Source organism: Rousettus aegyptiacus, unplaced genomic scaffold (assembly GCF_014176215.1).
Source record: "Rousettus aegyptiacus isolate mRouAeg1 unplaced genomic scaffold, mRouAeg1.p scaffold_m13_p_11, whole genome shotgun sequence".
In the NCBI taxonomy this organism is placed as follows: domain Eukaryota; kingdom Metazoa; phylum Chordata; class Mammalia; order Chiroptera; family Pteropodidae; genus Rousettus; species Rousettus aegyptiacus.
This window is the reverse complement of record NW_023416286.1, coordinates 45,615,832-45,631,692: the sequence shown is the minus strand read 5'-3', so window position 1 is coordinate 45,631,692 and position 15,861 is coordinate 45,615,832. Positions and strand designations below refer to the sequence as shown.

General features: G+C 33.9%; 1 protein-coding gene across 4 annotated transcripts in view; it reads left to right on the top strand.

The window, feature by feature from the left end:
• Positions 1-15,861, top strand: part of RNF170 (ring finger protein 170) — a 29,427-nt gene that overhangs the window by 2,953 nt on the left and 10,613 nt on the right. For 3 of the 4 annotated variants that reach the window (XM_036228753.1, XM_016127429.2, XM_016127426.2), the window contains exons 2-5: positions 3,230-3,373; positions 7,792-7,867; positions 10,166-10,274; positions 13,907-13,980. In XM_036228753.1, coding sequence (XP_036084646.1) covers positions 3,230-3,373; positions 7,792-7,867; positions 10,166-10,274; positions 13,907-13,980 — 403 coding nt within the window. Of the gene's footprint in view, positions 1-3,229; positions 3,374-7,791; positions 7,868-10,165; positions 10,275-13,906; positions 13,981-15,861 lie in introns of those variants that run through there. The other variant, XM_016127430.2, reaches the window with a different exon arrangement.

Genomic DNA, 15,861 nt, shown 5'->3' with positions numbered 1-15,861 from the left:
AGTGGCCCCTACAGCTTGTAATATTCCCTGTGCACTGCTCAGGGGAGTAAGATGTAGCCAATGAGCATGCCTCCCAGTGCCCTGCACCAAGGTCTTTGTAAGGCACCATGAGGAAACAGAGTGATTAGGGTGGTAGGAATGGGACTAGAGACAGATGGTTTAAATATGAACACTGAAGCCTAATTTTCACCTCTCAAGGGAGGAAGCAAGTGTGGCACTGGCTTTTATTTTTATTGTTAAAGTAACATGTATTTGAAAATAATTCAAACTATAAAACTGTACCCTGAGAAAGAGGAAGATCTGGCTCTCCCAGTCCTGCTCCCGACTTGTAACCGTTTAACCTTTGGTATTTCTCTTCCCTGATATTTTTTTTCTATTCCAGAAAACTCTGGATCAGAGAAATGTAGTGGTAGAAGGAACTTAAGGAATCCTCAGATCCAGTTTTCACATTTTGCAGGAAATGAGAGGTCCTAAGAGATTAAATGGGGTCACAGTTATGGTAGCAGAATTGGAACTAAACTCCAGGCAATGCTTGGGCTTCACTTGAGGGCCTATGCTATTGAACAATATCAATAGCCCTGTTCTGTTCTAGATAAAGCCTGACTGTGAAAAGCAAAAATTGAACAACTAAAGTGCAGATTGACTTTGGAATTCATTTTCAAGATTGAAGTTTATGCCATCTCAAATAGAAAAGTTTCTTTTTATTATTCCTCCCTTATCTTAGATCAGTTTCTTTGCAAACTGAAATCATGTTATAATACCTCTTTTTTGAGCCACTAGCTCCTACAGTTTTTTTTCTTTCTTCCTCCTCTCCCCTCTCCCCTCTCCCCTCCCCTCTCCTTTTCTTTCTCTCTCTTAATTTTTCTTTCTTTCTTTCTTTCTTTCTTTCTTTCTTTCTTTCTTTCTTTCTTTCTTTCTTTCCTTCTTTCCTTCTTTCCTTCTTTCCTTCTTTCCTTCTTTCTTTCCTTCCTCCTTTCCTTCCTCCTTTCCTCTCTCTCTCTCTCTCTCTCTCTCTCTCTCTCTCTCTCTCTCTCTTTCTTTCTTTCTTGATTATGAGCAAAACTACTGGTGGAAATTGAACTACTGAAGCCCCCAACTAGTGTATCAGAAACCATTATTCATTCTCCATGTGAGAGCCCCTGGTTTTAGGTGGGATTTCCACATGACAGGAAAATGTAGCTGACCTCTATGTTCCTCTCAGAAATATATCAGCAGACTCCCTTCCCACCTTCTCTCAGCCCAAGCACCTTCTTTGGTGATACTTAAATTTGTGAAAATAAAAAATAACTCTTCATTTCAACAACATTGGGAACTTCTACTATAAAATGATGCAAATAACATTACATGGCTGTGCAATACTTAATGTATCCTGGGTCTCTGAGCTCTTGGAAGTGTTTACAAAGCAATATTTATATGGTATAATGAATATATATGTGTATATGTGTGTGTATGTATATATACTTATTAACATACATATCTTGAATAAAATGTTAGTATTTCCTGTAGCAATATCACAGTTTAAAAATGTAATTTTCACAATTGACTATATATATATATAAACATAATTCGTACAGTAGAATTTAGTCACATTATCACTGATTACACCTGGAAGGTCATAGAAATAAATGTAACTGTTTTGTTTGTTTTAAAGTACAAAGTAGTAAACTCCCTAAATGTATAGCATAGCAGAAGATCCTCACAACTCTGAAGTAACTAGATTTAGTAATTAGAGGCTGGGAATCTTGACACAGGGAATAACATTTTGGTTATCTTTGAGCAGATACAAATAGTTCTCATGGCCCTTAGGACTTTTGACACAGCCATAGGATTCTAAAAAGAGGAAACCTGATAAAATAAAAATCTAAAGTGACTACATGGCTCACCCCTAGGTTATTTGAGGCTCTTTAGTTTCAGTTGGCAGTTCATTTGACTGTTCTTTTGAATAAAAATAATGAAGTTGAGGCTCTTTCTTTGAGTTTCCTGGTCTCAGCCTTCATCATGGATATTTGAAACCTGTCATTAGAAAGTTCCTCATATATCAGACCATTACTATGTATAAAGCTGCCTTTGATCTGTTCATTTGCTTATGTTTCTTCAATAAGAGGTAGTTTTCTTACAAGCAGCCAGTTCAGATTTTTGTCAAAGGTGTTAGACCTTAACATTCAAAGTTTCCTCTTAGCAGAGACTCGCCTGATTAGTGATTTTGAATAAAACTTTTCAATGCAGTAAGTTACATAAATACAGAATTTTATTTTAATTATGAATAGTCATATATATTTAATTGAATATTTATTTCCTTTATTTTCCCCTTTAGGCATCTTATAAGACTTTGAACTTTACTGTTTTGCCATCTGAAAAAAAAATGAATTACCTGTGATATTTAGACTCCAATGTGTTTGGGCTATCTCCCCTCATACCTAGAGAAACTGGGTATTACCATTTTTCTCTAGTGTGGTATATGGAAAGGAGAGTTTCATATCATCTCTTACTCTTCATAAGGAAATGCAGTCTGAGAGTGATTCCATATTCCAGGCAGTTTAAAGAATTCTGAGCCATAGGCTGAGCTTAGTCCCAGGTGAGGCTAATAGTTTTCCAAGCACCAGAATTTACATTAACTTAAAGTCTCGATATGGATATATATATATCCTATACCTTCATTGTTACTTTTCAAATTACTAACACTATAAATAAAGTAAATAACTCCAACATAAACATGTTTATTAGGTCTTACTGAGTACAGTAGGCTAGGTAATATAGGACTATTTACAGAAGAAAACAATACATTTCCTTCCCTAGTCATACATGATAAATTCCATGGCGCAAATTCAGTGCTATGAGGAAGAAGAAGGATCTAATCTACTTGGAGAGTTGGTATTAGGAATAAAAAAAAGAGCAATTGGACATGAGGAGTGTCTTCTTAAAATTAAAGGAGCTGAGCTTGAAGAGGAAAGGGCATTTTTAAAATTTTTTTTAAAGAACGTAAATCGGTGATACACTATAGTATTTGTTTTCCTTAAAGGAAATAGAATTCTGTACTCTCTAATGTTTGGCAAATTTTAAAGAACTCATTAATGGGGTAATCCATACTGGAGTTGTACTTAATGCAATCTACTTTACGAAAATGCTACAAAAAATTAAATATATTAAAAGTCAGTTATATTGTTTTTATTAGCATATTTCATTTTCATTGTGTCATTTGTAACTTTTATCTTGTTTCTTTATCTTTTAGACCTGGAATGGCCAAATATCAGGGTGAAGTTCAAAGTTTGAAACTGGATGATGATTCAGTCATAGAAGGAATAAGTGACCAAGTACTTGTGGCAGTTGTGGTCAGTTTCGCTTTGATTGCTACCCTGGTATATGCACTTTTCAGGTGAGACTAAAGGACAAAAGAATTGCAATAATATATATTCCAAGGGCCACTAACTCTCTGACTGATTCTAGTAATGTTTAATATTTACTATGAAAACCAAATAATAGATCTCAGCGATTGTACACATTTACTAAGGCATTTTATTTTCTACTAGGCCTTAAATGCTACCATGCATTTTTCCTCACATCAACTGTCTTATCAGATAAAATTTTAACTTATTATACATACTTCGAAAAAATGTTAGTATTTTTTATAGGAATATCACAGTTTAAAATGTAATTTTCATAATTGAATCCATCAGCTTGTAGGTGATATAGTAAATGTAAAATATTTTCAGTGTTTAAATGGAAAAACTGAATCAAAAAAAGCCTTGGACAGTAAAGGGAATTTAGATTAGAATTAAAATTAGTGTTATAGAATCATAAAAAGATCTTAAATGACTCAGATGTCTATATACCAACATACAGAGACTAAGTAATAAACTAGAAATTTAAGTGATAAGACATGGAGATAAATAAAATTTTATATATATATATATAAAATTTTATATATATATATATATAAAATTGAAAACAAAATTAACAATTATTGTGCTTCAAAGAACATCACCAAGAAGGTAAAAAGACAACCCACAGAATGGAAGAAAGTATTTCAAATCATATATCTGATAAGACCCTTGTATCTGAATATATAAAGAACTCAAAATTCAAAAAGACAAATAACCCAATTAAAAGGCAAAGAATTAGAATAGCCATTCCTCCAAAGAATATATGTAACTGGATAGTAAGCATGGGAACAGATGCTTGATACCATTAGTCATCAGGGAAATGCAGATCAAAACCACAGTGAGATACAACTTTGCATCACCTGGATGGGTAGAATCAAAAAATCAGATAATAGCAATTGTTGAGGATGTGGAAAAATTAGAACCCTTATACACTGCTGGTGGGAATGTCAAAATGATACAGTTGCATTGGGAAACCGTCAGTTCCTCAAATGATTAAAAATCAAGTAACAATTTCACACCTCGCAATTTCACTCCTGGGTATATATACTCATGAGAAATGAAAACATTTGCACAAAAAACGTATACAGGAATGTTTATAGCAGTATTATTTGTAATATTCAAAAGGTAAAAACAACCTAAATATCCAACAGACGAATGGGTCAACAAAATGTGTATATCCAATGAATATTATTCAGCTATAAAAAGGAATGGCGTACTAATACATGCTACACCACGGATGAAACTTGAAAACATTATGTTAAGTGAATAAACCAGACACAAAAGGCCACATATGAGTCTGTTCACATGAGTGTCCGTAACAGGAAAATCTATAGAGATAGAAAGTAGATAGTGGTTCCTTAGGACTAGAGTAGAAGATGGGGATATAAGGAGTTATAGCTAAAGGGTATAGGGTATATAAATTTATTGTCTTGTGAAAATATCCATGATAAATTGTCGAGTGAGAATTTTTAAGTGAAAGACACCCATTTTATTAAAAAATTATAAGATTAATTTTATTTTAAAATATTGTCCCTTGTTTTTACTAATTTATTTACTGTTACTTATTACTTGCATAATAAAAGTTTTTTCCCACAAATGTGAAGCACAAACTAAAAGTTTCTATTTAATAAGGCAATTATATATTGTAGACACCAAAAAAATAACAATGTTAGGCTACATTAATCAGAATAATCAGATAAAGTTCACATTTTGATTATATTCAGTTTGGGTTAAGAATTTTAATCAAGAAAACATGCAGGGTAGGATATCAGAATGGATAAAGCTATGGAAACATCATATAAAAATGCTTGAAGGAACCTGGGATATCTAGCTTAGGGAAAAAGACTAGGACATAAAAACTTTTTAAATATGTGGGCTTGTTTTTTTTAATAATAAGGTTTATTCTGTGTAGCTTCATGGACAGAACCAGGGTGTAAAGGAAAAACCTACAGATTTTTCCTTCCTGAGTAGGTTCTTCCCTACTGTATTTACCTTTTGTGTGACCATTTTTACAGAGAATACTTCTTCTCTGGTCACCAAATGTATGGAGGTTTTTTCCCCCACACAAAGCAGTTCTCCACAGCACCAGCTGGGTGTCCTATAATTTAACTCAACTCTGACATCTACCTGTGAAAGGGCTTAGTCCCACAAAACTGATCCCCACTTCAGATGCCAATCACAAATAATAGGTCCCCAGGTTACCCATAACTTCTGATTTGGTTACAATTCAGAGGTTCCTGTCATGTCCACAGGTTCAATTAATATGCGAGAGCGACTCACAGAACTCAGGGAAACATTTAAGTTTGCCAATTTATTTAAGGATATGATAAAAAAAAATACAGACGAACAACCAAATGAACAGATACATAGGACAAACTCTGGGAGACTCGCAAATGCTGGAGCATCTACACCCTCCTGGGGTACGTCACCCTCCTGGTATGTAGATGTGTTCCCCAACCTGGTATGTAGATATGCTCTCAATATTGGAATTTTATGGAGGCTTCCTCATGTAGGTGTGCATGATCAATTATTAACTCTGTTTCTAGCCCCTTTCCCCTATCTAGAAAATGGAGGTCTGGGATGGAACTGAAAATCTGAAGCTTCTAATCACGACTTGGTCTTTCTGGTGGCTAGCTCTCACCCAAAAGCCATCCAAGAGCCCACTAAGAGTTGCATCATTAGAACAAAAGACATTCCTATCACCCAGAACATTACAAGTGTCTCAGCAGCCCTGTGTCAGAAATATTAGAACAAAAGATGCTCCTAGTGGTCTTCTTATCTCTTTGGAAATTACAAGGGTTTCAGGAACTCAGTGTTAGGAACCAGGGGCAGAGACTAGTATGTATTATTTTCTATTATCTCACACAGGGCCAAGAGGTGAAGTTAAATAATAATATTTTTGGCTGAACCTAAGACGGAACTTTTAAAATTATGTAAGGTGTTCCTATTACTTTGGCGTTGTCTTGAATTTAACATAATTGAATGGGAGATCAGTTTAAGTTTCTTTTCAGTTCTTCAGATTCAAATTCAATTGGTAGTTGTAACCTTGTTACTTCAAGTGAAGTAATCAATTAGTGAGCTAGGCAAGGGGTGGCATTTTAAAAGTCAAACAACAAAACCTTTTGTGTCTTTACAGTAATTTATAATTTTTTTTTACATTGTGGTAAAATATACATAACATAAAATGTACCATTTTGAGTGTACAATTCAGTGGCATTGAGTATATTGACAATGTTGTGTAACCAGCACCACCGTCTATTTCCAGAACTTTCTCATCATTACAAACACACTCTACCAATTAAATAATAACTTCCTATTTTCCCTCCTCAGCTCCTGGTAACCTTTATTTTACCTTCTGTCTCAACGAATTAGGCTTTGTATGCACCTCATAAAGTAGAATGCTACAATTTTTGTCCATTTGTGTCTGATTTCACTTAGCGTAATGCAATTGAGGTCAAAATATATGAGAATTTCATTCCTTTTTATGACTGAATAATTTTCCATTGTATTTACATACCATATTTTATCTATTCATCTGTCATCTGTTCCTACCTTTGGGCTATTACGAATGATGCTGCCATGACATTGGTGTGCAGGTATCTCTTTGAGTCCCTGCTTTCATTTGGGATTGTTGCATCACATAGTGATTATATGTTTAACTTTCTGAGGAACCTCCATCTGTTTTTCACAGCAGCTGTCCCATTTGCATTCCCACAATAAATAATGCACAAGGGTTCCAATTTTTTTCCATCCTTGCCAACACTTGCTACTTTGTTTTTTTCATAATAGTCATCCTAATATGTGTGAAGCATATCTCATTATGGTTTTGATTTGCATTTCACTAATGACTAATAATGTTGAGCTTATAATAAGCCATATATTTATTGGCTATTTGCATGTCTTCTTTGGAGAAATGTCTAGTCAAGTCCTTTGCCAAAAGCTAACATACCACTAATATCTTAACATTAACAATGTCAATCTTACCCTTACCCTAACAACCTAACCACCACTTCTAATTTTCAATATGCATGTGTCTTATCCCATCCTCATATCAATGTCACTAACTTCTTGCTTTTGGTTTTCCATTTTAATTGCTAATATTAAGATACTAGTAGTATGTTAGCTTTTGGCTTTTCTACATTATATAATTTTATTTTTTGCTTTCCTCTGTCCCCCTCCTCAAAGGTAAAAAGTTGGGAGAAGGACCTAATTAAATATGGAAGAGTGTTCAAATGCATAATATAGAATGAAATAGCTGCCTGGAGTGTTCAGTCCTAGAATTGGAGTACAGTTGTATGCCATCATTTACATTTATTACATTATCTGTAATTCTAGGTTGAAAACCATAAAGAAAACCAATTCATCTGATAATATTTTATATATTCAGAGTTTATTACATTTTATTCAACAGAAATGCACATCAAAACATTCACCCAGAAAACCAAGAACTAGTAAGGGTGCTTCGGGAACAACTTCAAACAGAACAGGTATTGTTTATGTAAATATGTGCATTTATGTAAGGAGTAGATAGTATTACTCCCTCTGCATATGAAATTGTGATGAAATAATAAATTACTTTTTGGAAACATGGGCTTCTTCCTGCTTTAAATTACGTTAAATTATTTTGATTATATATCTTCAGATTAGACAAATGAGTCTTAATCTATTTAGATGTTTTCATATGTTGTTTTTTTAAATTTGCTTTAAAAACAGCAGTTTTTCTATTATTCAGATTTAAGGAAATAGTCACTGTCTAATTGGCTTTAATGAAATGACCAAAAAGGGCGGCTTTTTCTGTTCTTTTTCTTCAAGATCAAAGTTAACAAAACTAGTTAGGACAAGAAGAAAATTTCACCTCTGCCTTTTCTTTGCTTTTAACCAGATGGACTCTCTAACAAACAGAAATGTAATATATTTTCTGAAGGCTGGATTAAGTAGGATATTGTATACCTTCATGCAGAGATAGCTGACATCAAAAAACAAAAATTAAGAATTTATTTCCTACTCACCAATCAGACTTTAATTCCAAAGAGGGTTTCGTAACTTATCTATTTACCAAATACTTATAGAAAATCTGCCAAATGCCAGACAGTGTTCTAGACATTGGGAATTCAAATGTAAACTCAGCAGACAAGAATTCCTATTTCCTAGAACTTAAATTTATTGATGCAAAAATAGCTTAAGCATATCAGTAGTACTCCATTCCAGAGCTATCGTTAATGATTCATGCTGGGATAGTGTTTAATAATTTACAAAATGATTCACATACAACTATTATTTGATCTTCAAACATGATAAGGCAACTATTATCCAATTTAACATACTAGATCACTAAGATTTGCTTAAATTCACACTAAGATTACATGAATAAATCTAGATATACAGGAGTCCGAGCTTGAGGGGGATCTTCCAGGTTTTTTTGTACCTCGCAATTTCTCAGAAATAGCATACAGCTCTAGTAGGAATAAAGCTAGCGAGTTAGCCTATGTGACATCCTATATGGTAGCCACTCACATGTGGTTATTTACTTTTAAATGAACTAAAATTAAAATTTTAGTACTTTAGTCACACTAGCCACATTTCAGGTATTCAATAGCCACATGTGACAAGTGGCTACCGTATTAGACAGCACAGATAAATAAAATTTTCATTATTGCATAAAGTTCTGTTGGACAGCACTGGTAATTGTTTTTTTTTTGGTCAATTAATTTCAAAGAAGAATAATGAAGAGAAAGGTAGAGAGAGGAACATTAAGTGCTATGTTTTTCTTTTTTGCACCATTAAAAATGACAAAGTAGACTCGAACATCAAGCTGTGACCTTGGCTTACAGAACATTCTAGTATTTTAGGACTGTTTTAGGACATAGGGGATTTTAGTTATAGTTTATTAATTTTAGATGACAAAAAGCTGTGATTTAGTTTACAATTAAGGACAGCTCATATTCAATAAATGTTTTACTTTTTATTTTGGTAATTTGATGTTTTTAATGTGAGCTACTTTGTTTATGATGTGTGCTAGGTGCTATAAAAATAGGTTTTGATAAATATTTTAAAAGATATACATTATGTACTAGTACTAGATAATTTTCCAGTTCCTGGGGTATCAACTACAATGAGTCCTACAAATAAAGTCCTTGTCCTTATAGCACTCACATTCTAGTGAGTTCTTTGATATCTGGATGCTTCTTATACTGATGATTCTATTAAATGTTCCTATTATAATCACATCAGTGATGTAACTGAGAAACATTAAAATTTACTAATCTATGTGAAGGATTAAATTCAAGTTACCAGTGGTCTTATATTTTTCTACTTCCAAAATGACCAAATATTCTTCTCTGAAGGTTTAATTCTGGTCTCTTGTGAGATATAGCATACATGCAACACTTGTCAGGAATGTATAAATAAAAAAGATATTAAAAATGAAAAAATGCTAATACTTGGGAAACAGTTTGACATTTCTTACTCTTCAGATTATGCATTAACTCAGTGTTGTGTTACTCAAAAAAATTACTCATTCTAATAGAGTAAGAGAGAAACTCCTGAGTTAATCTAGGTTTTTATCTTTAAATTGTGTTGAGGAATGAAGACAGAGACCACGCAGTTTATAAATAAAACAACAATATAGCCTCATAACTTTAACTTATCAGACCTTAATCTATTACATATCTAAAATTTGATGAGGATCACACAGCATTGACTGTATTCATAAATATAATTTAACATAAAGGTAATTTTGAAAAGCTGATGTGTGTCATGTGTAAATATGTACATTTTTTTATCAGGATGCACCTGCCGCTGCTCGGCAGCAGTTCTACGCTGACATGTACTGCCCAATTTGTTTACACCAAGCCTCCTTCCCCGTGGAAACAAACTGTGGACATCTCTTTTGTGGTAAGCAGACAATGCTGTACTTGGTGAAAGTGACTATTCAGACCAAGACCCATATTTGTACACAGGCTGGATTCCTAATTTTCTCTTCATTACATTTTGTATTTCATGAGTAGGGTAGATTGCTTCTGATATCCTGTTGTACTTACTAGCCACTTTTATTTAGTGTCGGTGGGTTCAAAGATTTAAAAAACTAGTTATTCAACTTTTCAATAAACAGAAATGTGTTTCTTTGAATAGTAATTCAAGTATGTTAATACCATGAGGGACTTACTTAATCCCTCATTGTTCGTCACTTTTGAGTAGTTTCATTTATTATTCATCCTTCCCCAGGCAGGAAGGTTCTTCTCTCAAGGACCTCACTGCCCAAGACCTTTCTTTGGCTCTACTAACTCTATTTTACTCTGAGTCAGTACAGACGTTCTTAGCCTCTCTTTCTTCATGATCTCAGGGAGTTGGTGATGGAGAATGGGAAAACTAGAGCATACAGTGGGACAAGAAGGGAATGTTGACTTCATACCTACTTAGTATTAGTAAGGGAGTGCATTTTTCCTAACCATCCAGAAATATATAGAGAATACTGAGATATATAGTCATTGCTTATTATGGTCATATGAGATTAGGGAGAGTCAGTTATTACATGATACTTAACATACTTCATCTCATTTAACACCACAAAACCAAGGCTCAGAGATGTTAAGAAATTTTACAAAGAGTATCCCAGCTGCTAAGGTACAGAGCCAGGTTTTAAACCTAGGCCTAACTTCAAACCCTACGCTCAACTCTACTGTGATTGGTGGCTTATATAGCTACTCTCTATTTAAGATTTATCCAAGCACTAGACCTATTTCTTTAATTTATTATGGTAGCATTAACAAAATCTAGGCCTATTTTTTATTGGTAGTATTTCTTTCTGTTTGAACAGCTGTATTCAAAATTGGGTTTCCATTGCTCCCAAACTAAGCAATATTCATATGAAGACTGATTTAAAATGTAGCATACAGTGATCCTATAAAGTGCTTTTCCTCTTTGTATCTTTTGTCTAAGATTCATTACATAGAATTCTTAGGTATAAAGTGTAACTATTTATGATACTGGTGATGACATACTCATTTGAAATCCATACTATGCAATGCAGGGTTTTCCATACCTTTAGCAAGTAGTTACCAGCCCCATTATTGCCTCATCCGTTAATTTTAACCTCTTTCCTAAGATTTTTGCCTAAGTAGCTAACAAATTATTAAACACTGATTTCAGTGTCTTTTTAATTATCTGTTGTAAATGCTAATGAGCAGCAAAATAATGAAAGATCAGACAAGGAGAATTAAATGGCCATCAGGGAAAGCAGATACTTTCCTCCCCTCTCAAATATCTGGTAGATATTCTTAATCAATTGGACACTCTTTTTCTGAGTCTTGATATGGCCTCAACCATCCTCTAACACAGTACTCCAGGCAAGTGTTAGGAATCAATGAGGTTTGGCAGGCAAGGTGAACTCTTATTTGCCAACCTGGGTTTAAGTAGTTCACTGAGTAGATAACCCAGTCAATTGTAGGATGGCTCTATTGTGTTCTTGGTTTTACTTTTGGGTCTGAGGTAATAGGGTAGATTGCTTCTGATATCCTGCTCTACTTATTAGACACTTTTATTTACTGTCTGTAGGTGCAGAGGTTTAAAAAAACTAGTTACTTAACTCAATAAAAAATCTTTGAATAGTAGTTCAAGTATATTGATACCATGTATAACAAGAACACTTTAGCTTGGTTCCTATATATGGAACTAGTTCTGTTCCTTTATAGTGAGTTAAGAGTAATGCAGTAACAGACTTCACTTTACTTACATTTGTAGCCCTTGTTATTTTAATTTCCCACCAGTCTTATAACGTCTTAGTCTCATTTCACAAATAAACAGATTTACAAAGATTGTGACCCAGATTAAAGTCATTGAGTCATCTCTCCCACAATCCTATTTAGGTGCATCTCTCTTTTAAAGAGGAGGAAAGTTGAGGAAAAGGGAAAATATCAAATATATCATAGCAGATATGTATGAACTTAAGTGTTTGATTTGCTGGACCATAGTTTGTCAGTGCTGGCAAGTGGCCATTACACAATCTGCAGAACAAGGACACCAACACCCCAATTTGCAGAAAAGAGATGCGGGGTTAAATAAATTAATAGATGTCTAAACATATTGACCTTTTGGGTGAAAAGGTACTAGATAAACCTAAGGTATCATTACAGATGGTAATAATAATACTAACAGATTTATAAGTTTTGCTTTTGTATAGTTTCTATATGAAATTAGATTGCTCGAAGTACTTAATAGTATCTAACACCACGCGCTGAGAGTAAGAAAAAATGTCAGATAAAGACTGTTTAGCTTTTATATTTATCTTTAAATTGTTGAACCAGTTTTTCCCCATAGTCACTGTAATGTCCAATCCAATTTGAATGGTCTTTACTGAGCCTACTGGTTGCTTACCAGTCTCCTCATATACCATTTATTTCTGCCTCCTGCATTTGCCCTTGCTATTCATAAAACCTGAAACATCCTCCCTCTGATTTCTGCCTATTTAAATCTTTGCTATCCAACAAGGTTCAGTTGAAACCCTATCTCTACAAGTTTCTCTCAAACATCCCAGAGAGTTCTCCCTCTCTGTACTCCTTTTGTATTTTAAGTTAATATTACACAGTTCAAGACTTAACTACCTTCTAATTGATTTAAGTATGTCACCTTGGCTCTCCTCACTTTGATTGTCATTGCTTGTTCTGAATTCTGGACAATTTGTTGATCTGGGAGAATCAGAATAAGGAACACAGGAAGCTAAGCTAGGTTGCTAATATAAGAGTAAGGGATACAGAGAAAATCCTGGAGATAGAAGAGAAACAGGAAGCACTGAGTTCAGATTCACGGTGGGACCTGGATGGTCTGAGAAAGCGGTGTCCTGCACAGAAGAAAATGAAGTGGCCCCTTAAACATCAGACAGTATTTAAAAATATTCCTTCTTCATTTGTTATTGGTCTATAATTTAGTGATTCTACACTTACCTCACCCACCACTTTCTGAGGTCTTCCTTTAAGCTGTGTTTAGCAGTTTTGCGGCTCACAAACACCCGCAAGCAAAAGAATCAAACCTATACAGTACGAAAGTTGATTCAGTTATTGAACTGAATTATGAACTTTCTTAGGGCAGAGAATATGTAATCTTTGTATTATTGTTACTGAAAAGTAACTTGACTTTATAAACTCATAAAAAAATAGAAATTGTGTTTTTTTGTAACAATATATATCAAATTTGGAACAGAAAATCTAGGCTGTGACTTGCTGGTATCATATATAAAATGATGTTTAATTACTGTTTTATTTATTTTACATAGGAAATGCAATGTTTTCTAGTAAGCCTCATAGCATTGAAGCAAACAATGCATGCTTGCTTTTAATTGTACAAGAATGTGTGTATCCTAACTGGTAGTTTTTTAATGGCTGGGAATTATTGAAATTGCCTGAAGAGTGTGTTGGACGAAGTAAAGAAATATTTTAAAATAAGATGATACTGTTAAAATATTTCAAATATTTTAAACTTTATCAGGATATATTGACTTTCAAACATCATCATTAATGTTTTTTTCCCATTAGGTACCTGCATTATTGCATACTGGCGATATGGTTCATGGCTTGGGGCAATCAGTTGTCCAATCTGTAGACAAACGGTAATGTTTGTATCCAGAAATCATCACTTATGCTAGTTCATTTTGTAAATTTTTATAGTTTCTATATCTAATTTTAGCCAAACTTCCATTATCCAAAGCTTCTTTAACCTTACTCTATTATTTTTTAATGTCTTTAATGTCACCCCCAAAAGGGAATTCTCTTTGAAATCCTTGAGTTGTAGTGAAAAAAAATGGTAAATGAATTTTCTCCCAAATCATAGTCAGTCTTTGTTGAATACCAGCAAAGGAATAACTAAATTAGCCCATCAGGCTTAAGTAACTTCCCTTACATATACTTCTTTTGAAAAAATTGTTTTTCTTTTTTAACTTATTTTAATCTCCAGTAAGGTCCAGATAATTGTAAATGAAGATTGATAATTTTTTTAAAAGCCTCTTTTGGAAACATAACCGCATTTAGTTATCCAGAAGAGATGTGACCATTATAGTTAGAAGAGAAGCTATCTCAGGAGGGAGGCAGTATGTTTTTATAAACATATACTGAAGACTGAAATGTCAGCACAGATGAGATTGCCAAATTTTCTGTTTCTCTGACAAACTAGAAAAAGCAATATACTGAAAAATCTGAGAAAATGAAGTTCTTAGTTTTTTAATTAGTAAATATAGCAAAATAGGACATTCTATCAGTTGTGCATAGTTTTTATACTTCCCTAATAGTTAATTTCCATGTAAAATAAAAATATATACCTTTCTAATAATGAATTATGAACATGTAAAAGGACAGCATCTCCTTAGGAAGTCTTCTAGTGTGCAAAATAAAGTCCTAAAAAGGATAATTTCCAAGTAAAGATGTCAAATTCAATTTTGCTCCCTCTTGCAACCCCACTAAAATAATAATAAAGGATATTTTATACAGACACAAAACCACAGAGATCAAAAAATAAAAAATGATAGAAATGTCAACAATTTTTCAAAACCTATTTGTAAAATATAACAGGTATACAGAAAAGCACACAAAACAAAGAAGGTATAGCTCATTGAATTATCCCAAAGCAACACTTCAATAATTACCACTCAGATGAAGAAGCAGAAACTGGCCAACAGCCCCAGAACCCCCTCAGGATCCCTGTGATATCTCCACCCCTCCTTCCTCTCCTAGATGTAAATACTTTTTCAATTTTATGATAAGCATTTCTTTGATTTTCTTTATAGTTTTAGTACTTTAGCATGTACTCCTAAATTATTGTTTAGTTTTGTCTGATTTTTGACTTTGTATAAATAAAACTATATGGTATATATTATTAAATGTATATACACATACACACATATATATTTCAAACTTTGTTCTGGCTATCCACTGCCCCCCCCCCCCCCCCCGTCACTGCCTTCTTTTTTGGTACAGAGGGGGAAGTTTGGGGCTTTTTCTTCTTCTACATTTCCAAATTCTGCCTCTTTCACATTTGACTATCACATGGTCAGAGGGAAAATCTATTTTTTTTTTTGTACTGCCTCTCTGGATGATTTTATATGTGACACAAGATAATCAATTCTGAAATTTATTTGCCAGTACCACTTCTCATCATCTTTAGCTATCTGCCAGCAACACTGAGACCAGGCCCTAAGCCTTGCATTAAAGAATAAGTTCTACCACCTGTGGCTTTTCATAGGGTATATGTAAATTAGCAGGTGGTACCCATTAGACCACCCATAAATTGGCCAGAGGCTAGGAGAGTGGAGATAAAGGTATTTTGATATGATAGCTTTTGGTTTCCTAACTATAGAGTAATTCATCCTGGAGGCAAAACAAGTGGCAGATACCTTCTCTACTTCCTGTTTTACTGGAAATAATAATGCATAGGCTGCTGCCTCTGACTGGAACACACCATTTCTCTCCCTGAAAGCATACACTAACAAACCAATGGC